Source organism: Macaca mulatta, chromosome 2 (assembly GCF_049350105.2).
Source record: "Macaca mulatta isolate MMU2019108-1 chromosome 2, T2T-MMU8v2.0, whole genome shotgun sequence".
In the NCBI taxonomy this organism is placed as follows: domain Eukaryota; kingdom Metazoa; phylum Chordata; class Mammalia; order Primates; family Cercopithecidae; genus Macaca; species Macaca mulatta.
The window spans coordinates 95,472,966-95,499,957 of NC_133407.1; the positions used below are offsets into that span (position 1 = coordinate 95,472,966).

The window sequence follows — 26,992 nt, forward strand, 5'->3', positions numbered from 1 at the left end:
ACATTTACCATCTATTTTCTCTAAAGCCTGCTACAGATCAAGAACTTTGGCTTCCACAACCCTCACCCTCCCACCCCACCCCGCTTATCTTAACCGCAAGCATTCCATTCTGCTGACTTCTACTCTTTAGATAATAACTTAACTCTACCAACCAATTACCAATCAGAAAATGTTTGAATCCACCTATGATCTCTCACCCAATGGTTCAAGTTTTCAAGTTTGGTCTCACCTTTCTGGACCAAACCAATGTACATCTTACATGTATTGATTGATGTTTGCCTGTAACTCCTGTCTCCCTAAAATGTATAAAATCAAGCTATTACCCGATCACCTTGGGCACATGTTTTCAGGATCTCCTGAGAATGTGTCATGGTGTTGTGGTCCCTACATTTAGTTCAGAATAAAGTTCTTCAAATATTTTACAGAGTCTGGCCCTTTAGGGTCAACATAGGTATGTTACTGATCAATAACGTAGTCTCTATAAGCATGCAAAGGGAATAACCATCATGAATTAATGAATAAATACAGAAATAAATATAAGAATTAAAGCATATTTCCAGGTCTTTGTACTGTGTGAAGTGATATAAAATAGTTGTTTAAAGCATTGGCAAAAAATGCTTCTAGGAAGTCTAACGGACCCCATCCCCTCCACACACTCCACCACAACTTTCTTTACATGATATTGATTTCTAGAATTTACATTAAATGTTTGAAAATGAAAAAAACTAGGGGATTCTAAGGGGGAAGCAAGAGATAGGTAACATCGCTAGAAAAGGATCAGATCTTGTTGCTTGTGGATATGAATGAATTCCTCTTTCTAAGGATATTGACCTTAGAAAATGGAGGGGAAAATGCTTGAAGGCCTCTTAGTGGCAACTCCAAGACAGTCTTACTCTTTCAGTAGAGTGGGGCAGAAAGCAGGAATAGCAGAATAATTACTTAGATACCATAATCAACAATGCTCCTTCCTTTCCTCCCTAGCTCCCTCCCTCCCTCCTCTCTCTCTCTCTCTCTCTCTCTCTCTCTCTCTCTCTCTCTCTCTCTTTCTCTCTTTCTGACGGAGTCTCACTCTGTCGCCCAGGCTCGAGTGCAGTGGCGCGATCTCGGCTCACTGCAAGCTCTGCCTCCCGGGTTCACGCCATTCTCCTGCCTCAGCCTACTAAGTAGTTGGGACTACAGGGGCCCGCCACCACGCCCGGGTATTATTTTTTTTTCTATTTTTAGTAGAGACAGGGTTTCACTGTGTTAGCCAGGATGGTCTCGATCTCCTGATCTCGTGATCCGCCCGCCTTGGCCTCCCAAAGTGCCGGGATTACAGGCATTAGCCACCACGCCCGGCCATCAGTGCTTTTCAAGTCCACACCAGTCACCCGAGGGTCCTGTTAAACATACCAATTTCAAGTCATGAAGTTGGGGGTGATGCCCCAGATTCTGCATTTCTGACAAGTTTGCAGGTGATGTTCATTCTGGGGCCTCACTTGGAGTGACTAGGACAGTGGGTCCCTCCTTCCCCACTCCCCACCCCCTTGTGAATAAAGAGCAGCTGGCTGTAGCATTTGCCCCATCTGTAGCCTTGCAAACCTCTTCCTTTGCAAAGTAGATTTGCCAGGACAGTGCCTAGGCTATAGGAGTTGAAGCTAAGGAGAAGGAAGAGCAGCACTTGAAGAAACTTCAGACCATATGCATGAAAGACTCAAAAGGAGAATACAAAGAGCAGGTCTTTCTAGAAATAAAATTGACTTAAAAACAAAACAAAACAAAACACCTCTGCTCTGGAGCAAAGTATTCTTCATTATAAAAAATAAAAGTATTGCAGAGCGTGGTGGCTCACGCCTGTAATCCCAGCACTTTGGGAGGCTGAGGCAGGCTGATAAAGACGTCAAGAGATCAAGACCATTCTGGCCAACATGAAACCCTGTCTTTACTAAAAATATAAAAATTAGCTGGGTGTGGTGGCACGCACCTGTAGTCCCAGCTACTCAGGAGGCTGAAGCAGGAGAATCGCTTGAACCCGAGAGGCAGAGGTTGCAGTGAGTCGAGATTGCGTCACTGCACTCCAGCCTGGCAACAGAGCGAGACTCCGTCTCAAAATAAATAAATAAATAAATAATAAAAATAAAAGTATTGCCTATGTTCCTAATCAAGCATCCCTAAAGGAAAATCTATTTATAGGACCCACTCACTGTTGCAGAGTCTACTGACCTCAATTTCCTCCCATTCAAGTACAAGTACTTTGGTTAAACAGATCTACCCAATTGCAAAGGAAATCCAAGCCAGATAATTATATTAACAACATAACCCTTCGAAAATATAAAAAGGCAACCAAAGATCTCCTGAATTGAATAAAAGCAAAGCATCAAAGAGAAAGATTGAGGTGAACAAACGGAACAGCCAATCTAGAAACAACGAAAACAACTACAAAAAAAGTTTATATTTTTTCTAGTCAGTAATCTCAGACTCTTGAAAGAATACTCCATCCATAAAACAAGAACACACGCTTATGAAAAGGGAGCAAGGGGAGAATAAGAAATAGTTCTCAGAAATTAAACATATGATGTTAGAACCTAAAAATGTATAGAAGAGTTTTTTAAAAATGCACATGGCTGATAACAAAATCAGTGATCTGAGATCACTGATTAGTCATCTAGTAATGAAATCATTAGTGATCTGAAATCAGTGATTTGAAGTTTATCAAAAACAAAACAGAGGGACTTCTGGGTAGCTGAGCAGAATCTGAATTGTCACGTATCCTCTCAGAACTATGCAGATAAACCAAAAGAATAAATAGGGCCACACAAATCCCATGCCTTGCGAATAACTAGAAGATTAAGAACACTACAAACTTCAAGCTACTTATAAACATTTTTTAAAAAACAATCAAGATACTAATTTTCAACAAACTATTTCTTGAGCTCCTACTCCTAGCTTCTGCAGAGAGCTAAGGAGTGCCAAGAGAAGAGGCCATTGAGATAAAACCACTCACAGGAAAAACAAAACAAAAAAGAGTCCACTTTAAGCGCAAAGATACAGGTCAATCATCCTTAATCCAAAAATCCAAAATCCAAAATGCCCCCAAATCTGAAACTTTCTGAGCACTGACGTGATGCCAAAAGTGGAAAAACCCAACACCTGACTTCATGTAACAAGTTGCAGTTAAAACGCAAGCATAGACACACCGTTTATTCAGCATCCTCAAGGGGATAAAGACTCTCCCAGCCCTGTTCAGCTGCAGTGTATCTTTTCCATGCACATCCTGACTCCCCTGTGCAAGCACACCCATGACGGGTAATAAAATGGCATGTGTACAGGCCAGATGCATCAGTGGCAGGTTCCCCATGATGCTCTGCATGGGACCAAGACCTACGAGTATTACTCACTGTGGTTTTCTGCTTATTCTCTTCTCCATGATGTAAAGATATTTTTCGAAATGTCCAAAAAAAAAAAAAAAAAAAAAAAGGCCAGCAGACACCCCTATGAGTAACAGTGATAAGAAAAAGAGGAAGCTTATGTTTATCTATAGCACAGAAATTCAAGCAGTTGGAGAAACTGGACAGCAGCATAAGTAAGAAACATCTTACAGAAGAGTATGGTATTAGTGGCTGGGCGCTGTGGCTCACACCTATAATCCCAGCACTTTAGGAGGCTGAGAAGGGTGGATCACCTCAGGTCAGGAGTTCAAGACCAGCCTGGCCAAGATGGTGAAACCCCTTCTCTACTAAAAAATACAAAAAATTAGCTGGGTGTGGTGGCAGGCTGCTGTAATCCCAGCTACTTGGGAGGCTGAGGTAGGAGAATTGCTTGAACCTGGGAGGGACAGAGGTTGCAGTGAGCCAAGATCGTGCCATTGCACTGCAGCCTGAGCAACGAGAGTGAAACTCTGTCACAAAAGAAAAAAAGAAGAAGAGGACGAGTATGGTGTTAGAATGCATACCATATATGACCTAAAGATATAGAATGATAAATTGTTGATGCTCCATGCAAAAAGTGATGAACAGAAATGAACAAAAAAATACAAAAACACAACATAAAGTTAAAAATGAAGCTCTTGATCATGTAGTGAAAGAGTAGATCCATCAGCACTGCAGTGAACTTGTGCAACTTAATGGTATGCTGCTTATGAAACAAGCAAAAATCTATCACAATGAACTGAAAATTGAAAGGAAGTGTGAATATTCAACAGGCTGGTTACAGAAAATTTGTTGTTAAGAAACAGGATCTCATTCTGTCCCTCAGGCTGGAGTACAGTGGCTTGATCACAGCTCACTGCAACCTCGAACTCCAGGGCTCAAGCAGTTCTCCTACCTCAGCCTCTTGAGTAACTGGGACTACAGGCACGTGCCACCACCTCCAGTGGAAAAGTTCATTGGGGTTTTGTTTGTTTGTTTGTTTGTTTTTCTGTTTTTCTTAAATTCTAAATCTTTACTGAAGCAATGGAGAAATTCATTGACAAGTTTGCCAAGGTCACTACTGATGAAAATTTGACACCCGAATAAGCCTGGGATGCTGATGAAACATCACTGTTTTGTCTATTCCCCCAAAAAGACATTGACTGCAGTGATAAGACAGCCCCTACAGGCCTGTAGTCCTAGCTACTTGGGAGGCTGAAGTAGGAGGATTGCTTGAGCCCAGGAGTTCAAGGCTACAGTTAGCTATGATCATGCATGCCACTGCACTCCAGCCTGGGTGATAGAATGAGAAGCTGTCTCAATAAATAAATAAATAAATAAATAAGCCAGAATGCCTCCTCATCCTCCTCATCCCTAGAGGACCCACTTCTTCCTGTTTCTTCAACTACTTCTGATGTTTCTTCTCACCTAGAAAAATAACATATAGTGTACTAGGCCAGGCGTGGTGGCTCACTCCTATAATCCCAGCACTTTGGGAGGCTGAGGTGGGTAGATCACCTGAGGTCAGGAGTTTGAGACCAGCCTGGCCAACACAGTGAAACCTCGTCTCTACTAAAAATAGAAAATTAACTGGGTGTGTTGGTGCATGCCTGTAATCCCAGCTACTCATGAGGTTGAGACAGGAGAATCGCTTGAATCTGGGAGGCAGAGGTTGCAGTGAGCTGACATAGCACCATTGCACTCCAGCCTGGGCAAGAAGAGTGAAATTCCATCAGAAGGAAGGCAAGGTGAGGGGAGGGGAAGGGAGGGGAAGGGAGGGGAGGGGAGGGGAAGGGAGGGGAGGGGAGGGGAGGGGAGGGGAAGGCAGGGGAAGGGAGGGGAAGGGAGGGGAGGGGAGGGGAAGGCAGGGGAAGGGAGGGGAGGGGAGGGGAGGGGAGGGGAAGGGAAGGGAAGGGAGGGGAGGGGAGGGGAAGGGAGGGGAAGGGAGGGGAAGGGAGGGGAGGGGAAGGGAAGGGAGGGGAGGGGAGGGAAAGGGAGGGGAAGGGAAGGGAAGGGAAGGAAAGGGGGAGAGAGAGAGAGCGAGAGAAAGAAAAAGGAAGGAAGGAAGGAAGGAAGGGAAGGAAGGGAAGGGAGGAAAGAAAGAAGGAAGGAAGGGAGAGAAGAAGAAGGAGAAAAAGAAGGAGGGAAGGGAAGGGAGAGAGAGAGAGAGAGAGAAAGAAAGGAAATAAAGAAAGAAAGAAAGAGAGAGAGAGAAAGAAAGAAAACACATAATGTACAATAACCTTTTAATCAACACATGGCATTGTAGGTGGAAACTGAAAGTCTGCTGTTGTTTGTCCTTGTTGCTGTTGTTTAACAGCAGATGCAAGAATGCTGGTAATGCTACTGTACTGCTTAGTTACTGATATGGTTTGGCTCTGTGTTCCCACCTAAATCTCACGTTGAATTGTAATCCCCAATGTGGAGGGAGGAATCTGGTAGGAGGTGATTAGATCATGGGGGCAGATTTCCCCCTTGCTGTTCTCATGATAGTCAGTGAGTTCTCATGAGATCTGATGGTTTAAAAGTGTGTGGCACTTCCCCTATCACTCTGCCTCTCTCCGGCCACCATGGTAAGACATGCTTACTTCCCCTTCACCTTCCACCATGATTGTAAGTTTCCTGAGGCCTCCCAGCCATGCTTCCTGTACAACCTGTGGAAATGTGAGTCAATTAAACTTCCTTTCTTCATAAATTAACCAGTCTCAGGTAGTGCTTCATAGCAGTGTGAGAATGGACAAATACAGTTACCCTGAACACATTATTTGTTTTTGCTATAATAATGGTATGTCTTATTATTTACTATTAAATACTTAAGTGTGAATAAGTATAAGATAATAGTTGTTTATCAGTAGCATGAAAGTTCAGATTCAAGGATAACAGTGATGCCAAACCACCACAGACTGTCCACATGGGTGGCTGAGAGAGTGACATCTTTGCTTTCTGATGGATCAATGCATACGAACTGTTTCATGCACAAAATTATTTAAAATATTGTATAAAATTACCTTCAGACTATGTGTATGTGAAATATAAGTCAATTTTGTGCTTAGACTTGGGTTGCATCCCAAGATATCTCATTAGGTATACACAAATATTCCAAAATCTGAAAACATCTGAAATACTTCTTGTCTCAAGAACTTTTTTTTTGAGATGGAGTCTTGCTCTATCACCCAGGCTAGAGTGCAGTGGCACAATCTCAGCTCACAGCAACCTCCACTTCCTGGGTTCAAGTAATTCTCCTGCCTCAGCCTCCTGAGCAGCTGGGACTACAGGCACACGCCACCATGCCCGGTTAATTTTCGTATTTTTAGTAGAGATGGGCTTTCACCACCTTGGCCAGGCTGATCTCGAACTCCTGACCTCGTGATCCACCCACCTCAACCTCACAAAGTGCTGGGATTACAGGCATGAGCCACCACACCCAGCCTCTTGTCTCAAGAACTTTGGAGAAGAGATAATCTGTACTGAAAAAGAGTTCTGGAGCATCAGGGCACTGACAAGAGAAGGAATCAAAGGGGCAGTCTTGGAAAGGCACAGCTTCTGGGAGAGAAAATGAAAAGAAAGGCAAGACAGTGGCTGTGTGGTAAAGGCAAAAAGAACAGGTAAAATTTAGCATCTTACAAGATTTAAAAAAAAAAAAAAAGACAAGGATACAAATCCCTTTCCTTAATCTCGAAAAAAAAAAGGTTTTAAGGCCATCTATCAAAGAAACTACATTTAGATATACTAACAGAAGATGATGTTCTTGAACTAGAAATCTTGTAAACCACCCCAAACCACCAAAGCTGTCAATTAAATGGAAGATGCAAGCAGTAGTTATCTACATAAGACTACTATAAGGAGGAAAAAGAGAAAATAAGAATAAAAATGTTTACTTTCAATAGAATGAGAAGATAAAACACATTTCTTTATATCTTTATATCTTATAAAGAAATGTTACCTAAAATATCCAAAGAACTGTTGAAACTCAACAATAAGAAAATGAACAACCCAATTTAAAAATGAGCAAAAGACCTGAACAGACACCTCACTAAAGAAGATTTACAGATGACAAATAAACATATGAAAAGGTGTTCAACATCATATGTCTTTGGGGAATTACAAATTAAAACAATAATGAGATACTATCATATATATTAGAAAGATCAAAATCCTAAACATTGACAACACTAAATGCTGGCAAAGAGCAACAGGAGCTCCCATTCACTGCTGGTGGGAATGCAAAATGGCACAGCCACTTTAGAAGACAGTTGGGCAGTTTCTTACAAAACTATGCATACTCTTACCATAAGATCCATTAATTTTGCTCTTTAGTATTTACCCAAATGAGCCAGAGATGCACATCTACACAAAAACCTGCACACAGATGTTTATAGAAGCTTTATTCATAATCGCCAAAACCTGAAAATAACCATGATGCAGGTGAATGGAAAAATAAACTGTGGCATACCCAGACACTGGAATATTATTTAGGACTAAAAAGAAATGAGCTTTAAGCCATGAGAAGACTTGTGAAAGTCTTCTGAAAGATGCCAATCTGAAAAGCCTACATATTGTATAAGTCCAACTGTATAACATTCTGGAAGAGGCAAAACTATGGAAACAGTAAAAGGATCAGTGACTGCTAGGGACTGGGGCACGGAAGATGAATAGGTGGAGCACAGAGGGTTTTCAGGGCAGTGAAACTATTTTGTACATTACTACAATTATAGTAGACACATGTCATTACACATTTGTCAAAACTCATGGCATGTATTGTACCCAGAGTGAACCATATGTAAACGATGGACTTCAGGTAACAATGATGTGTCAGTGCAGCTTCTTCAACTGTGACAAATGTACTACTCTGGTGGGGAACATTAATGGCCAAGATTGTGCATGTGTGTGGAACAGGGGTATATAGGGACTGTCTGTACTTTCCATTCAATTTTGCTGAAAACTGTTATAAAATAAAGTATATCTTTAAATAAACTTTTTAGATAATGAAAATTGCTCCCAAAAATATAGTCATTAAGCAGAAAAAAATATAGCTTTCCAAATTGAATTACATATCTTCAAACAAACATCTGGAGACAGAGGGAGTGGGTGGCACTTTAAATAAGAAACTCAAAAAACAAGAACAGAAGTAAACTTCTTAATATATAAAAAGAGAAGAAGTGAAATCAGAGTTAATGAAGACAGAAAAATAAAAGGAAAAGACAACCTCATATGAGAAAAGCAGTCTAAATTACAAGAAACCTAAGGGATATCATATTTGAACAAAAACTTTAATAAAAGGCAGTGAATAACATTGAGAAAACAAACAAGAATGAATGAAAATGAAAAAAACAAAATTTTAAATGAAAAAGGTCAGAAAGAAAGTGGATGAAATAGAAGCCTGACAGAAAAGAACCAATGTGCTTATAATTGGAGTCTCTAAAAACTAAAAACAACAGAAATAATATTTCAAATATAAGTAATATAATCCAAGAAACTTTCAAAAAACACAAAAAACTTGAATCTACATATACATAAAAGGGCCCAGCAGGCACCTGGAAAAATCTACCTGAAACAATAAACTGTAAGACATATCTTAGTAAACTGTTTGGCTTTAAAGATAAAATAAAAATTCTCAACACCTTCAGGGAAAAAATGAAATGATTTATCAGGATAAGAGAAACAGGAAGACATCATACTTCTCAAAGCAACATACAATTCATGGCAAGAATGTAATAGCATTCTAGGACAACTCATGAGCAAAAAGTGTGAAACAAGAATTTTATATCAAGACAAGCTGGCCTTCAACTTTTGAGGCAATAGAAAAACAGTTATAAACATGCAAAAACTCAGGGAATTTTATAGCTATAAGCCCGTCTTGAAGAATCTAGTAAAGGTTGGTCTTCATCCAATCAAAAGATAACTTGGGGGAGCTTCAGCAAAAGGATATATTTAATATATTTAATGGTAGGTCTAATATCAGACATAGTAGAATAAAAACATATACAAGTAATGCAAGTTTAAAAATGGAAGAAGAAAAGAGGGGAGAAGAGAAAAGAATAAGCTCATTGATTCTTGTACAGGCAATAGGTGGGAGTCAGAGAATATTATTAAAAACTGACAAACTAGACAGCAAAAGATTACCTTTAAAAATAGAGACTAAGAACATTTTTAAAAGGTATAAATACAAGAACAAAATTCCAAATCTTCTTAAATACCAAAAGAAGTTAAAAATAAAGAAGAGCAAAGAAAATATGTATATAAAAATATAGTAAATATAATCCACCTAGCAGTTATAAAATGATGACAAAATTGACACCCAACAAATCATTCCTATCAATATATATGAATGGACTTAATTCACTTTTTCTAAGAAAAATATTTTCAATTTAACTCACAGAGAAAGAACCAACTACAGATGCTCCTTGACTTACAATGGGTTACATCTTGACAAAACCATCTTAAGTTGAAAATATCCTAAGTCAAAGATGCATTTAATACACCTAACCTACTGAACATTATAACTTACCCTAGCCTACCTTAAATGTGTTAAGAACACTTACATTAGCCTACAGTTGAGCAAAATCATCTAACACAAAAGCTTATTTTATAAGAAAGTATTGAATATCTCATGTAATTTATTAAATACTGTACTGACAGTGGAAAACAGAATGGTTGTATGGGTACCATCATAAAGTTAAAAAAATCACAGGTTGAACCATCGTAAGTCAGGGATTATCAGTATACAAAGTCTATAAGAGGAAGACCCAGAGCAAAGTTATTAATTTCCCTACTATATCAAATTCCTATGAAGTAAACCAATTCCTATAAAGGAAGTGAGCTGGGCGCGATGACTTGAGCCTGTAATCCCCATTCTTTGGGAGGCTGAGAAAGGAGTATTCCTCAGCACAGGAGTTTGAGACCAGTGTGGGCAACACAGGGAGACCCCATCTCTACAAAAATATAAATAATTATCCAGGCATGGTGGTGCATGTCTGCAGACCCAGCTACTTGGGAGGCTGAAGTGAGAGAATCGCTTGAGCTCAGGAAGGTCAAGGCTGTAGAGAGCCATGATCACACCACTGCACTCCAGCCTGGGTGACAGGGCGAGACCCTGTCTCAAAAGCAGGTAGAGAGAAATATACTTTAAACAGGAGATTTTAATACACTGCTTTCAGTACAAGATAGAGCAAATAGACAACATAACAATAAAGTTATAAAAGACCTACATGACATAATCAATAAGGGAAATATAATGACTATGTCTTAAGCTTTACATCCTGATAATAGAGGACTCACCATCTTCTAAAGTACACATGGAACATCCACAGAAATTGATCACGATGTAAGTCAACAAAGAAAACACTTGAAAATTTCAAAACTTTACTATTAATAACTCTTTGGTGAAGGGAAAATGTAAAGTAAAATTTCAGAATTTCTAAAATATAATGACAAAACACTACATATCAGAATGTATGGGTTTGTTTAAAGCAGTAAATGGAGACAATTCATAGCCTTAAACATTTATATCATCAAGATAAAAGAATCAAAGTAAATTATCAACTCAAAAAATGAAAGAAAATGAAGCAAACCAAAAGGAAGAACAGAAAGGCAATATTAAAGATAAAGGCAGAAATGAATAAGGTAGAGAATGGAAAAAACAATAGATCTAATTAGTAAATCAAAGTCCCACTTTTAAAATTAACAAAATAAATCAGTCACTAGCTAACTTAAGGAGAAAAAAGAGGAGGGGAGGAAGGGGAAAGCACAGGTACACAAAATGAGAAATGGCAAAAGAAACTGAAACAAAACATTAAAAATCCCTAAGAAACAACCTTGCACACCCCTATGCAAAAAAATTTGAAAACCTGGATATAAATAAGCAATTTCCTAGAAAAATATATGTTACTTAAGTTAACCTCATCAGAAATATAAAACTTAAACAGGACCAATTTAGCTGAAAGAAAAAGTTATCAAGGCCCAGATGGTTTCACAGGGGAATTCTACAAAATCAATGACTATATACATGTAGTCTCAATGTCACAAAATTGTTCCAGAGCTTTAAAAAATGAAAGAAGACTTTAAAATACTATGTATAAAGCAAGCGTAACATTGATATCTAAACTTAATAAAGACAGTACAAAAAGTAAAATTATTAGTTAAAGGATATAATGGTAGATAGATCCCATTTACAATAGCAACAAGAGATCAAAAACTTAACAAAATTACAAATCTATACCAGAAAAAAAAAATGTAAACATTCCTGAAAGACACAAAAGTAGACTTGAACAAACAGAAAGACACTTCTTTTTGATAGGATGATTTTAACACAAGAAAAATTTCACTTTTCCCTACATTGATTTGTAAATATAACACAGTCCCAATGACAAGACCAACAAGCTTTTCTTTTCCTTCTTATGAAATTAGAGAAATAGACAGAAAACAAGAAAGAACAGTTAGGAAAACATTGGAAAAGAAGGCAAAGCTTAAGGGATGGGGAGAAGTGATTAATCTCACTAGATATTAAACAACTTAAATCCTCTATAATTAAAAGTTTATTGCTCATTTATGAATAGGCAGACACACCAATTAATTCTCAAGTCACTGAGGCAAAGATGGACTTTTAAAATTAATAGTGTTCAGGTAACTGAATAGACATTTCAAGAAAGATAAACTTGGATCTATACTTCATACCAACCACAAACAATCTCATCAGAGCTGACAGTAAAAACAGAAAGCATACTATATTACAGGAAAGCCTGGATGAATTGCTCTATAACGTAGATTTAGGAACACTTTCTAACAATGACTCAAAATTTAGATACAATAAAAGAAAAATCAATACATTTGATGACATAAAAATTCCGCATGGAAAAAAGCATCCTAAGCAAAGACAAAGGACAAATTAAGAAGTGAGAGAAAAATGTTTGCAATATACATCACAGATAAAGGGCTAATATACCAATTACATAAATAATTCTTAAAAATTGAGAGAAAAATAAAAATCAAAAACTCAATAGAAGAAGAATGCAAAAACATGAATAGACATTTCAGTACATACATATATATATAAGTAAAAAGTAAACTGATAAAGAGATGAAAAATAGAAACAGAAACAGAAAATAGAGTTGGAGGGGAGAAATACTCAAAGAAACAATAGTGAAAAGAATTCTAAGTCTAAGAAAGACTTTACTCAGGTTTGAAGGCCCAGGAGAGAAGGAAAAAGGTTTGAAATTTCAAACCTACAACAAAATAAACAGTTTACCTACAAAGAAATGAGATTGATCTTTGTGCGAAGGATTAGCATTGTTATCAGTAACACTGGATGCTACAAACCAATGGGTCAATGTTATTTACATTAAAAACTCCATTCCCAGCCAAACTACTAATCAAATACGAGGACAAATATAGTCATTTTCAAATGTTCAAGGTACTGTTAAGATTTATTTACCGGCCGGGCGCTGTGGCTCACATCTGTAATCCCAGCACTTTGGGAGGCCGAGGCGGGCAGATCACCTGAGGTCAGAAATTCCAGACCAGCCTGGCCAACATGGCGAAAATCTGTCCCTACTTAAAATACAAAACTTAGCTAGGCATGGTGGCGTGTGCCAGTAATCCCAGCTACGCGAGAGGCTGAGGCAGGAGAATCGCCAGAACCCGGTGGGCAGAGGCTGCAGTGAGCTGAGATTGCACCACTGCACTCCAGCCTGGGCAACAGAGCAAGACTCCATCTCGAAAAAAAAAAATTATTTACCATACATGCTTTTGGAAGATAAAATAATTTTTTAAGTGTTTCAATGAAAATGAAATCCAAAACAGAGGGCACTTTCCCAGAGACACAATGTAAAACACTCCCAGGTTGACAGCTTGCAGTAGATCTAGACAGCAACAACCCTGAATTATAAGAGCAGACCAGAGGGCCTCAAAAGAATATCTTCAAGAAGTAAGTGTATGCATTACACACTCTATAATAAAGAATCTGCAAGATATTAATAATGCAATAAAGATATACGCCACTTCTATAAAATAGGGAAAAAAGAAGGGCAATTAGAAATGCCAGGTGAAAATGCACATAAAAAAGTCATTGTCTGAATCTGAAATAAATTAAATTACGGAATGATTTTGAGTAGCTGATGGGGTATAAGGAAAGACAACCCATTTTACTTTACCATTTGTGCTTCCTCCTTTCAGTGATACAGGTTTAATGACATAGGATTACATCTGTCCCTTGAGAGAGGTCCAATCTATTATGTATATATAATGTATATCACAGAATGCATATAAATGCATTTTACTTATTTCTTTTCTTTTCTTTTTTTTTTTTTTTTTTGAGATGGAGTTTCTTTCTTGTTGCCCAGGCTGGAGTGCAGTGGCGCAGTCTTGGCTCACTGCAACCTCTGCCTCCTGGGTTCAAGCGATTCTCCTGCCTCAGCCTCCCAAGTAGCTGGGGATTACAGGTGCCCACCACCACACCTGGCTACTTTTTTTGTATTTTTAGCAGAGACGGGATTTGGCCAGCCTAAAATAGGCCCGGTGCAGTGGCTTACGCCTGTAATCCCAGCACTTTGGGAGGCCGAGGCAGGCAAATCACTCGAGGTCAGGAGTTCAAGACCAGCCTGGCCAACATGGTGAAACCCCGTCTCTACTAAAAATACAAAAATTAGCCAGGCTTGGTCCACGTGCCTGTAATCCCACCTACTGAGGAGGCTGAGGCAAGAGACTTGCTTGAACCCAGGAAGCAGAGGTTGCAGTGAGCCGAGATTGTGCTACTGCACTCCAGTCTGGGCGACAGAGCAAACAAAATAAAACAAAACAAATTTGACCATGTTGGCCAGGCTGGTCTCGAGCTCCTGACCTCAAGTGATTCACCCACCTCAGCCTCCAAAGTGCAGGGATTACAGGCGTGAGCCACTGTGCCCGGCCTACTGATTTCTATTATTTAAAATCAACCTGTAGTCAGAGAAAAAAAAATCTACTTGTAGAATAAATGTAAATACACTCTAAATCTTAGCAACAGTATATAATAGTTAGAAGAACATGAAGGACGAGCATAAAGAAAGATGGAAACACGTGGTAGAAAATCAACAGATACTATCTAAGGTAGCTGGATCACCAAAAAGAAGTTAAGTATGTTGTTTCAATCTAGATCACTGGTATGTGATCTAAAAATAACAATGTAACTAACAAAAATTAGAGAATGAGAGGGAATGAGGAGAGAGAAAGCATCATAATATGCAAAACTCATTTTTCACAGTAAAGAAACACAAGATATTGTCTAAAGTTGATGAATCAAGAAATACAGACATAAATATGCAAGTTAGTATCATGGAGCTAACCACCATTATATCATTTGAAAACTGCATGACATGGTGGAACAGCACTGAGCCAGGGGCCAGAAAATCTAAATCCTAATCAAGCCCTAAGTTTTTCCTTTACCAGCTTGTGAGTTTACCCAACTCCTTTGTTCATGGTCTTAGTGTCCACCTCTGTAAATGAGCTTGGACTAGACCAGCAGTTCACAAAGTGTGTTCCCCAGACCAGCAGCATCAGCATCTCTTGGGAACTTGTTTGAAATGCAAATTATTTGACCCTACCCCTAGACTTACTGAATGAGAAATCTCAGGTTGGGACCAGCAATTTGTGTCTTAAAAAGTCCTCCAAGTGATTCTATTGTGTCCTAATGTATGAGAATCACAAATCTAGACCACTGGCCAACAAACTACCATCTGTCTGCCAAATCCACCCCACTCTCGTCTTTGTAAATAAAGTTTAATTGGAACACAGCCATAGTCATTAAAGTATTGTCTATGGTTGCTTTTGAGCTACAACAGTTGAGTTCAGTAGTTGAGGTAGCGACACTATGGTTCAAAAAGCCTAAAATAGGCCCAGTGCAGTGGCTTATGCCTGTAATCCCAGCACTTTGGGAGGCTGAGGAGGGGCAAATCACTTGAGATCATGAGTTCGAGACCAGCCTGGCCAACATGGTGAAACCCTGTCTCTACTAAAAATACAAAAATTAGCCAGGCTTGGTCCATGTGCCTGTAATCCCAGCTACTCAGGAGGCTGAGGCAGAACTGCTTGAACCCAGGAGGTGGAGGTTACAGTGAGCTGAGATCGTGCCACTGCACTCCAGCCTGGGCAACAGAGCAAACAAAACAAAACAAAACAAAAGCCAAAAATATTTCCCTCTCTGGTTCTTTACGGAAGAAGTTTGCTGACCAATACTGAATGTACATCATTACTAAATTTGACGCCACGTTTATCATCTCCATGAGGATGATAATCTTTATGAACCCATGGAATTCATAAAGATTATTCAATCAGAAAGGTATTTATGCAAATGCCTAGACTCCTTTAAAAGTGGGTGGACTAATTCTGGCAATGGTACTAGAATCCTTCCCCATATTCCTGACACAATAGAATAGTAAATAATAAATAGCAAAAAGTCACTTAATAAATAGTGTAAGCTGAAAATAAAATTCTAAGTCCCCCAATTGACCGAATGGACCATCTCTTAACCAAGGGAATCTCAGAATAACCTTGAAAACTGAGTTCCAGGCCATGATGGAATGGAGAGTCTTACATGCCTCGTTACCCACCTGCCTCGCTAACCACAATTAGGCTTTCTTCCCTAAGGCTTTCACAGAAACTAGCCCTTTCCAAAGACTCTACCACTGATATTAACCAACCACCCAACACTGCTTCTCCTTTTTTGCCTGATAAGAGGTCACTGATCACAGAGTGGTTCTGGTCAGTCTACGGAGAATGTGCAGTAAGGGTTTGCGTGTCTTCTGCTTCCCTTTTTGACATCAGAGGGCCAAAAATTCCACTCTCAGATCATGCTAATGCTGCCATTTTTTTGTACATGGGACCCATGAAGGGGCAAGAAGCACACACACATTGTGTGTGTGCACATTTTTCCTTGTATAAATATTCAGACTCTTCCTATAGCTTATTGAACATGTACATTTGGCCACCCTGCTCAGCATAAATTCCTGTTCCCTCTGGCCCCTCTCTTGAAGAGTCCATTTCCAGCTTCTGGCAGGAGACTATGCTTCCCAGCCTATCAGAATGGTCACCCTGTAGACTGGAACTCTTTATGAGAAATAAAGTTCTCCTTTCCAAATTTACGAACCTCCTCATTCTTTAGTTGACAATAGTAAATAAATAGTAAAAAGTCAAGCCCTCTCTGGCTCACAGTCTTGGAAAACTTTCTTGATCGCATAATGAATGTTAGAGGGTGTGGCAAACAGTTGTCTACTCTACACCCAAAGTTTGATTTTAAAAAGGCAACATTCACAAATTTTATAGCTAATCCCTCACCCGCTAAATTCTCGAACTTCATCTCAATTCCTCAGACCACCCCTTCACTATAACAACCCATATCACATAATAAATAGGAGAGGAGGCTGCTTGTCATGGTAGGTGGCTATCATCTTTATAATTGATAATGAGTGGCAGGAGGCAGCCAAATGGCCAGGCAGATACGGTCAGGTCCCTGGTGAAACCCCACCTCCAAGCTGAAGATCGTTTAAAGCCCAAAAGCCAAGCTACAGGTTAAATCCTCAGACCCGATTGAGAACTTGTCTTCCCATTTGTCAAGCTTTCCTGTGATGGACCCCCACCCCTCACCTATTTTACGTATACCTACCCTTTCCTAACTGTTTTTCTGCTCTGTGGAACCAGCAGATGCGGATACAAGCTATAACGCAGGTGAGCTAGGGCTCAGTAGTGTGGCCGAGTAAGGCCCAGGTGGGGCATCGCTGGCCCAGGGCCTCCAGCTTGCCAAGTGACCAAGAAGAAAAATCCTGCATCAATAATTCCACTAAGACCAAATTCCAGATATTCACAATCATTAGTACTCACAAATTCAAGCAAAAGTTGTGTTTTGAATTTCTGAAGCAATCTAAATCGAAATGTCGAAAGATGGAAAGTGGGTTTCTATCTGAACAGAACAGAATAGATGACACAAAGGCATGACAGCATAGAGGTATTCTGAAACAATCACCCAGGCAAATGAACAAAGAAAAGCCATTATACACACATGAGGTCATTCTACTGGGAAGAAGTACCATCAGACCCTTAGTTTTTAAATAGAGAAGGACAAGAACCTGGCATATTAACTTTGTTTCCTGCCCTTTAGTACAGTTTACTTAAATTTCCGTGACATGTAAGACATACTTGCCAGTGCCACCATTTATTCCTAATAAACCCATGGAGTGCCTAATTTCAGGCCTCAGTTGAGTGCCCAAAATCTAGCCTCTCTGGTAACCTCCCTGGGGGCTCTGAAGCAAATCTACCCTCCTTGGGCAACACAGTCACCCACATGACTGTACACTCTGGATTCCTATCCTGACGAGTCAGATGAATGAATTCATCTCCCTGACCCTTTGGGACACAGTTCCACAGCCAGTCCAGTGAAAACCGTACCTCACTCCAGCTACTCCATCAAAGCAGCACTTTTGCTCGTTAATGTTGTTTAGACACTTGAAAAACAGTATTTTCCACTGCCTTCTGTGAACCCAAAAGTATCTGAGACAGGTCTCAATCAAGTTAGAAAGTTTACTTAGCCAAGGGTAAGGTCGCACTCCTGACACAGCCTCAGGAGGTCCTGACAACACGTGCCCAGGGTGCTCGAGGCACAGCTTGCTTTTATACATTTTAAGGAGATGTGAGACATCAATCTATACATGTCAGATGTCCATTAGTCATTCCGGAAAGGCAGGACAACTCGACGGGTGAGGGGGGCTTCCAGTTCATAGGTAGATAAGACACAAAAGGTTGCATTCTTTTGAGTCTCTGATAAGCCTTGTTTTGTTTTGTTTTGTTTTGAGACGGAGTCTCACTCTGTCACCCAGGCTGGAGTGCAGTGGCGCAATCTCAGCTCACTGCAAGCTCCACCTCCCAGGTTCACACCATTCTCCTGCCTCAGCCTCCCGAGTAGCTGGGACTACAGGCGCCTGCCACCACGCCTGGCTAATTTTTTGTATTTTCAGTAGAGACGGGGTTTCACCGTGTTAGCCAGGATGGTCTCGATCTCCTGACTTCGTGATCTGCCCGCCTTGGCCTCCCAAAGTGCTGGGATTACAGGCGTGAGCCATCGCGCCCAGTCTTTTTTTTTTTTTTTTTTTTTTGAGACAGAATCTCACTGTGTCTCCCAGGCTGTAGTGCAGTAGCTCACTGCAACCTCCACCTCCTGGGTCCAAGCAATTCTCCTGCATCAGCCTCCCAAGTAGCTGGGATTACAGGCGCCGTGCCACCACACCTGGCTAATTTTTGTTTTTTTTTTTTTTTTTTTTTTTTAGTAGAGATGGGGTTTTACCCTGTTGGCCAGGCTGGTCTTGAACTCCTGACCTCAAGTGTTTTGCCCACCTCAGCCTCCCAAAGTGCTGGGATTACAGGTGTGAGCCACCACACCCAGCCTCTGATTAGCCTTATATGCCGTACACAATTTACATGTGAGAAGAGGATAAAGGAATAGTCACTTAGGCCTCAGTTTGGCTTCATGAAACAGGAGGGCAGAGGAAGCAATCAGATAGGCATCTGTCTCACATGGGCAGAGGGATAACTCTGAGTTCCATCCGTCTTTTTTCCATAAGGAACTCCCTTGTGGGCAAATTGTGAGGGAGGTATATAGTCTTAATCTTTGTAGTTATCTTCTTTAGGAATAAAATGAGAGGCAGGTTTGCCTGATGCACCTCCCAGCTTCACTTCCCTTTGGCTTAATGATTTGGGGGTCCCTAGGTTTATTCTCCCTTCACACTCCACAATATTAAGAAGCCCCAATTGCACTCGCTTCTCTGGTGAGGCTGGTTTCTAAAGCTGAGAAGTTGTTATAATCCCACTGAGTCTTTCAATACAAAGGAGTAAGTCTCATCACAATTCACAGGCCAAATAACACTGTTCTTCTCCTATTCCTTCCTAGAGTACAAATATCAGACCGCATTTTAGGTCACTTTACTTAAAAGAGGACACAACTAACTCCAAAAACTATTCATCACACTGTATGTGAGGAAAATGAATGTAGAAAAATTATTCTAACTTAAATAGGTCCCTCAATAGATTCATTATAGAAAAGTCCTTTAGAAATAGAAACAACCCCAGCCTGGCCAACATGGTGAAACCCTGTCTCTACTGAAAATACAAAAATTAGCCGGGCATGATGTCATCTGCCTGTGTAGTCTCAGCTACTCGGGAGGTTGAAGCAGGAGAATTGCTTGAACCCAGGAGGTAGAGGTTGCAGTGAGCCGAGATCACGCTGCTGCACTCCAGCCTGGGTGACAGAGTGAGACTTGGTCTCAAAAGAAAAGAAAAGAAAAGAAAAGAAATAGAAACAATCACAAAATTAACCACTGATATGAAATACTGCTCTTGCACCATCTAATAAAAGTACTTTCTCCAATCCATTCTAATAATGCACCCAGAATTGAAAGTTAAAATAAGGAAACTGAGTAGAGAAACAGAGTGATAAATATCCATGCTTAGTTATACAAATATTGATTGCAGGACCAACAACTGTGACGGAAAAGTAGTTAACTGTACCTTCCTTCAAGGACATCTTGTTACGCAGGAGCCTAGGAGACCGAGGGTGACCCAAGTTCAGCTCCATCTCTGTGGCTCAGAATATTTTACTAATGCCTTTTCAGACCACTTGGCTCCACTCTGTAGCCACAGGTGACATGTTTTAAACGATAATGTCTTGCATTCTGAGAAACTGACCACTAGGATTTACTATGCTATTGTTATAAGCTGGACTGTGAAAACCACTAGTAGTACAATTTATAAAGCAGATGGCACCTGATAGGCTAAACCTCGCCCTCAGCTGTTTTTGGATACAGAATGGTGATGGGGTAATGATTTCTGTGTATTTTTTAGTATTTATTTATTTTAATACCATAAGATTCATGTGGGAAGGTTTGTAATTCAATAGTTCCTTATGTACAGTACTATACATAATTCACAAAGAAATTCCAGGGTCACAGAAGCTCAAGAAATTGAATCTTTTTATATATTGCTTTTAAGGAAAGAAATACAGAACCATGATAGCAAAAGTAAAGGACATGGGAACAGCCCTCCCTCCGACTTTCAACTTCTGCACATTCACTACCACCTCACTTTATCTGAAAGCTAAGTCTGATTCCAAGTTCTCTTCTTCACGCCCCTCAAATGTCTGTTCCGTCTCACCACAGCTTCTCCCTATCCACTCCTAGTACAGCACTCTCACCCCTGGCTGCAATGGGGATCACCAGGGAGATGAGATACCACTGAAACCCAGGTTTCATCCCCAGAAATCCTGATTTAATTCATCTGAATTATGGTCTGGACATCGTGAATTAAAATCTCCCTAGGCAATCCTAAAATGCAGTTGAGGTTGAGAACCATTATCTTAGCATGGCTTTGATAAGAAAAAGTTTTAAAATAAATCATGATGAGACCATCAAAACCAAAATGAGGCCTGAATTCCACACCTCCAACTCCACACAACCAGACTTAGAGTAATAGGATACAATTGTAAGGCTCCTAAAACCAAGCGTCTTCCATAGCTTCTCCCTCTTCCTCCTTCCCAACCTCCACCAGTCCCCAATGCCTGTCTTCTTGTCCATCCCTTCCTATCCAGTTCTCAGGCCATCATCCCTCTTCATTTTGCACCTGTCTTAATGTAGAAGCCCCTAACTGGTGTCCCTGCCTCCTTTTCCTGCTCCCTCCAATCTATCCTGCACACCATCACCAGATAAATCTGCTCCTCACTCTCCTCCTCAAACCCTCTTGCAGGAAAATGGCCTCTTCCTACTCCCTGTGCCTCAACTCCTTCACTTGGGGGTAAAGGCCTTGCCCAGTCTGTTTCCAACTCTTTCCAGCTCTCGTTTCTCAATACCATCTGAAAAGCAGCCTCACTCTCTTCTGGTCAAACTGGATGCTCTGTAATTCCCCAAAGACGCTCTGTTGAAAACTTGAGACCCTGCGTTAGATAGAAATAGGAGCCAGATTGGCCAGGCGCAGTGGCGCATGCCTGTAATCCCAGCACTTTGGGAGGCTGAGGCGGATGGATTACGAGGTCAAGAGATTGAGACCATCCTGGCCAACATGGTGAAACTCTGTCTCTCCTAAAAATATAAAAATTAGCTGGGTGTGGTGGCACGTGTCTGTAATCCTGCTACTTGGGAGGATGAGGTAGGAGAATCACTTCAACCCGGGAGGCGGAGGTTGCAGTGAGCTGAGATCGTGCCACTGCACTCTAGTCTGGGCAACAAGAGGGAAACTCCATCTCAAAAAAAAAAAAAGAAAGAAAGAAATATAAGCCAGGTCATTTGCCGCAGACCACCTAGCTAGTGAGCAATAGGATCTGGATTTCAATCCAGGTTTGGGCTGTGTTCAAAGCTCTTCAACACTATCCTATTCTCTCTCTGGAATGCTCCCTTCTATATCTATCTGTAGAAACTGTACCATCCCTTCAAGGACATTTTGTTAGGGAGGCAGGAACCGAGGAGAGCAAAGGTGACAGAGTTTTAAGTTCAGCTCTGTCTTGAGACTAACAAGGCACATTCCTTGCCAACCATGACCCATGGTCATAAGATGTTTATGGTTGAGAAAACAGCCTAAGGATACTACAACAACAGAAAGTCCAGATGTCCCAATACCATAACAACAAATGTTTTCAAAAAATTATAGTTATGCTTTGATGTTCTCACACACTAAAATGTCAAGGATAGTTTTCTTTAAATCAATAGAATAATAAGTTTTGTCACACTGTCTGCTCATCCGCACATAGGCACAGCTTAGTTTAATCTTTATATAGACAAGACCCCAATATAAGAAAAACTTAAAGTCGATGCGTTCCTCCTTTTGCTTTCTGAGGGCGCCCTACTCTGTAACAGAGTAGTTTCTAACAAGCTTGCTTGTTTCACTGCATTTTGTGACTCACCTTGACTTCTTTCCCACATAAGATCCAAGAACCTTCTCTTAGGGGTCTGGATTGAAACGCCCTTTTCTCCTAAAGTTTTCCTTTTTTTTCTTGTCGAAGTGACTTTCTGTCTTCTGAGCTCCTATAACACTTTATTTACACATTTCACAAAATATATTGATAACAGAGTCATGTGATAAGTTTCCTGTGGTCTAAGACATTGTCTTGAGGTTTTTCAGTCCTTTACAGCATGGTACACAGCACCCTACATGCTGTGGGCTCTCACAGAGGTCTGCTGAAGAATGAGTTACTGTGGGAAGCCTTTCTGTACCTGCCCAACCCTCTCACAACGCGAGATCCTAATTAATTTCAGGCACAAAGATAACACTTCCCAAACCCAAGTATCCTGCCATTTTCCTATTCTAGCATATCAATTCTTTTTTTATTCCATCCACGAGCCCTCTGCCACCTGTCTATACAACATTTTGCAATTGGGAAGGACTCTGGTACTGGATAACTATGTAACATATAAAAAGATGCAAATCATGACAAATAGGAGTCACAAAATGAACAAGGGTGGTTACATTCTTTGAAATCCAAAATGGAAATTAGACATAGGTCCAGGTCAAGTTGCCCTTTCAGGCCTTCTCACCCTTTGTCTCCATTTTTTGTGGAAAGGAACAAGGGGAGGGGCAGCAAGCAGTGTGAGCAAAAGCGGAAGAAGAAAGGGGAATAACTGGCCAGACAGCCACTCTTTCCCGAAAGACAAACAGCATTCTAGGAAAGGAAAATATTCCCTAGGTCACAAGCAATTGTGCAAGGAGCCTACAGCAGAACAAGGAAATCCAAAACAGTAGCCCCTGTTTGATCTTCTCATCTCCATCTGTAAGATAGGGGATGATAACCCTGCCTGCTTCTCACCACACAGTCCAGGGGCACTCCCTAAGCTGTCTTCAGCATGATTTGGAAAAGGCTGCAAACGCAAGATGAAAATCCTCCATTTAACTTAGCATTTGACTGTATCCCTGGGGATTAAGTAAAATTAGACATTGAACTTAAAACAAATATAAGGAGAATGGGGACAGGGGACACTCCTCCTATTGTCTACCTCCCTGTTCACCCTCTTCCCTGCCGCTCCCACGGAAGAAGAAGTTGCTAAACTGACGGTATGTTGTCCTGAAATGCCACTGGGCCAAAGACAGAGTTCAAGTTCAACTTCTTAAAACCCAAGTTGATAACAGCTGGGGTTCCCCTCTCTGTCAGGGTCCCCCTTCTCACTATAGGAATGGAAAAACTTCACCTCTATTGTTTTAGGGTCCTGGCTGGGTCCAAGAGTTAAATCAACAAAACATAGATTAACATGAGAAAAGCATAGAAATTTATTCATAAGTGTTTTACATGGCACAGCAGCCCTCATAAAGAAATGAAGACCAAAGAATCAGTCAGAGTCAGTTACTTATATATTGGATTGAATAAAGAATAGTAAACTGTGAAAATGTGACAAATTATGTGGGGAAGCTTAAAAAATAAGAGTTTCTAACAAGGCCTGTGCAATATTCTCTAAGTTACCTTTCCTTCTAGTCCCTAGAGAGTGTCTTTCACATAGGAATTCCATCTTCTTCTCTTAAGAAACAGCACAAAAGTCGAAGTGATCTTCTTGTACCTGCTGTTTTTCAAGTGCTTTTAACTTAAATAGTCAATATGCCAGAATGGCATTTTTTAAATTTTACTTTAAGTTCTGGGATACGTGTACAGAACGTGCAGGTTTGTTACATAGGTATACATGTGCTGTGGTGGTTTGGAGCACCTATCAACCCATCATCTAGGTTTTAAGCCCTGCATGCATTAGGTATTTGTCTTAATATTCTCCCTCCCCTCACCCCCGACCTGCCAACAGGCCCCGGTGCCTGATGTTCCCCTCCTTGTGTCCATGTGTTCTCATTGTTCAACTCCTACTTCTGAGTGAGTACATACGGTGTTTGGTTTTCTGTTCCTGTGTTTGTTTGCTGAGGATGATGGCTTCCAGCTTCATCCATGTCCCTGCAAAGGACACGAACTCATTCTTTTTTATGGCGCATAGTACAGAATAGCATATTTTAACCCCTTCATCACCCCACAACAAATACCATTTGGAATGAATCATTATCAAAACTGAAAACTCTACCAACATTAGTTCTGAGAACCAACCATACACTGGGCACTGGACTAGGGCTGCAGATTTTGAAAAAGAAAGAGAAGAAAAGCAAAGCATTTGCCCCTACTCTTAAGAAGTTCACAGTCTACTGGAAGAGGCAGAAATAATTTCCATAGACAAGTAATTTCCATAGGCAAAGGTAAACCCTGGGGTTCTGTGGAAATTTAAAAGATTCTGTGAAAACAGAACTGGGGTGAGGGAAGGTTTCATCAAAGGGATGAGGTCAGAGTTGAGGGCTGATGAATGAGTAAGAATCAGGCCTAAAAGAGAGGCAGAGGTGTCCCGCAGAGAAACACTGGAGCAAAGCCGTGAGACAGGTGTGGTGTGTTTCCCTCACAGCAACAAAGGATTTCCCACATCCTTATATCTGCATTAATAAATGGCATATGACCGTGGCAGGGAGGAGGAAAGGGGGAAATCAGTGAAATATATTTAAGTACTAACTTTGAAGAAATGCATTCAAAATAAATCCACAACTTTCTCTGAAGAAATAAGATGGGTAAAAGAAAAAACTAAAGAAAAAGGTGTAAAAGAAAAAACATGTTTTTCAAGCAGGTTTGGTTAAAGCAATCAACTTCCTAATCTGCACAAGTGGTATCAGACTCCAGGCGGCCTCTCAGTCACAAAGCTGCTGTTTACCTCTAAATCATAAAAGGCAGATGGCAAGCAAGCAAAATACCACACACCTGGTCACTGTGTACATTCTAAACCACACCATAGTCAAGGGAGGGGTGGGGGCTCATCAGCAATGCAAACCCATGGAGGGAAGGCCTTTCCCAACCAAGTCTTCTCGGCTAAAGGTGGACACAGCACTGCCTAAGGACAGCATTTGGACCCCGCTCTGCCCCTGTCTGTGAAATGGTGGTAACCAATGTGGACTCTGCCCACACTCCATCCCCTTGAAGACCTGGGCGCATACTGATTTAAGCGGCATAAAGAGTTGAGGCCCAGGCTGGAGAGGGTGGAAGGAGAAGATGCCAGAAAGCATTTCTATCGTGGGCTTGGCTACAAGCACAGTTTTTTTTCCCTGGCCTTGTAGTTTCCTTGCTCTGTGCCTTAGTTTCTCCATCTGACAATGACAATCACAACAATCTGCCCCTAATTTTCTTATTTAGGAGCGATAAATAACTCCTGACACAGTTTGAGGTCCTTAAACAAGGGTCCTGTGTCCTAGACAACATGACCCAGGAAGCCAGAATAGCCTCGGCTGGGCACGGTGGCTCAAGCCTGTAATCCCAGCACTTTGGGAGGCCGAGGCAGGGGGATCATTTGAGGTCAGGGGTTCGAGACCAGCCTGGCCAACATGGTGACACCCCTCTCTGCTAAAAAAAAAAAAAAAAAAAAAAAAGATTAGCTGGAAATTGCTCGAACCCAGGAGGCGGAGGTTGTAGTGAGCCAAGATCGTGCCACTGCACTCCAGCCTGGGCAACAAAGCAAGACTCCATCTCAAAAATAAAAAATAAAAATAAAGTAATAGCCTAAGGAACAAAGGCAACACAGCTGCTCAATCAGTTTTCCATCCACTCGACACTGTTTACTCTGTCCCTCCGGTGTGCAAACAGAGTCAAAACTGAGAATTGTTTGTCATTGTTTTCCAGTCCCTGTCCACATTCCTTGTTCGTGACTGATGGGTGACAGAAGCCAGCTGGGTTATTATGCATACCAGGGTAAACTGTGCTCATGGAAGTCTATGTCTCAACCCAGCCCTGCCACATGGGAAGGGTGGAATAAAGCCAGTGCCTAAGGCGGCAGGAGACTGTACTCAGCTCACCTGGGGATGCTAGTCAGGTAGGTCATGACATTCAGGAAGTCTTCATCTGAGATGTGTTTGAACCCCGAAAACTCTGGGAACGTGATGATGGGGGCGCCGTCCTCCCCTCGGCCTCCTGTAACAAAAACAGGTGGTCAAGATGTTAGCAAAATGCTGTCATGTCGCGCCTCTGCAGGAAAGTTGGGTGAAAGAATATCAGTCACCTCTTTTCCTATCTATATTATCTCAGACTAGAATTTGGGAGAAGTTAACACAGTTATTTTGAGCAAGTCTCTCTTCTCATTCATGCTGGCTCCATGGCATTGTAAGAACTCAATTTTTGAATCGTTTGAAGAGAGTTACTGTGTAAAAGGTAATACTGATTTAATTATTCAGCATAGGTAGAATAGTAAATAATGCCAACACAAATATGTAATATTGCTCTTCATTTTTGTAGTCGGTAAATGTCAAAAGTAATATTGCATGCTGGTTAAGAGAGTTAACGCTAAAATCAGACAGCCTGGTTCAAATCTGCTTTGCAACATTGTTGCTATATGATTTTGGCCAAGATACTTAATGTGTTTCTTTCATATTTATATATATATATATCTAGGTATATACATAGATATAGATGTCCCATCATTTTATTATATAGGAATAATGTTTGTACCTATGTGGTAAGGTATTGTGAGAATTAAGTGACAGCACAAAGGAGAAGCACCTTAGCAGGGTGCTTATTATATAAAACTGCTCAAAAAATGGTGACCATTATTATAATTATT

General features: G+C 40.7%; 1 protein-coding gene across 4 annotated transcripts in view; it reads right to left on the reverse strand.

The window, feature by feature from the left end:
- Window positions 1-26,992, reverse strand: part of MCF2L2 (MCF.2 cell line derived transforming sequence-like 2) — a 253,443-nt gene that overhangs the window by 176,543 nt on the left and 49,908 nt on the right. For all 4 annotated transcript variants that reach the window (XR_013413675.1, XR_013413674.1, XM_028843884.2 and 1 more), the window contains exon 3: window positions 26,232-26,346. Coding sequence is in view for 2 of the 4 variants with exons in the window: in XM_028843884.2 (XP_028699717.2) it covers window positions 26,232-26,346 (115 nt within the window). In the remaining 2 variants the exon portion in view is untranslated. The remainder of the gene's footprint in view (window positions 1-26,231; window positions 26,347-26,992) is intronic.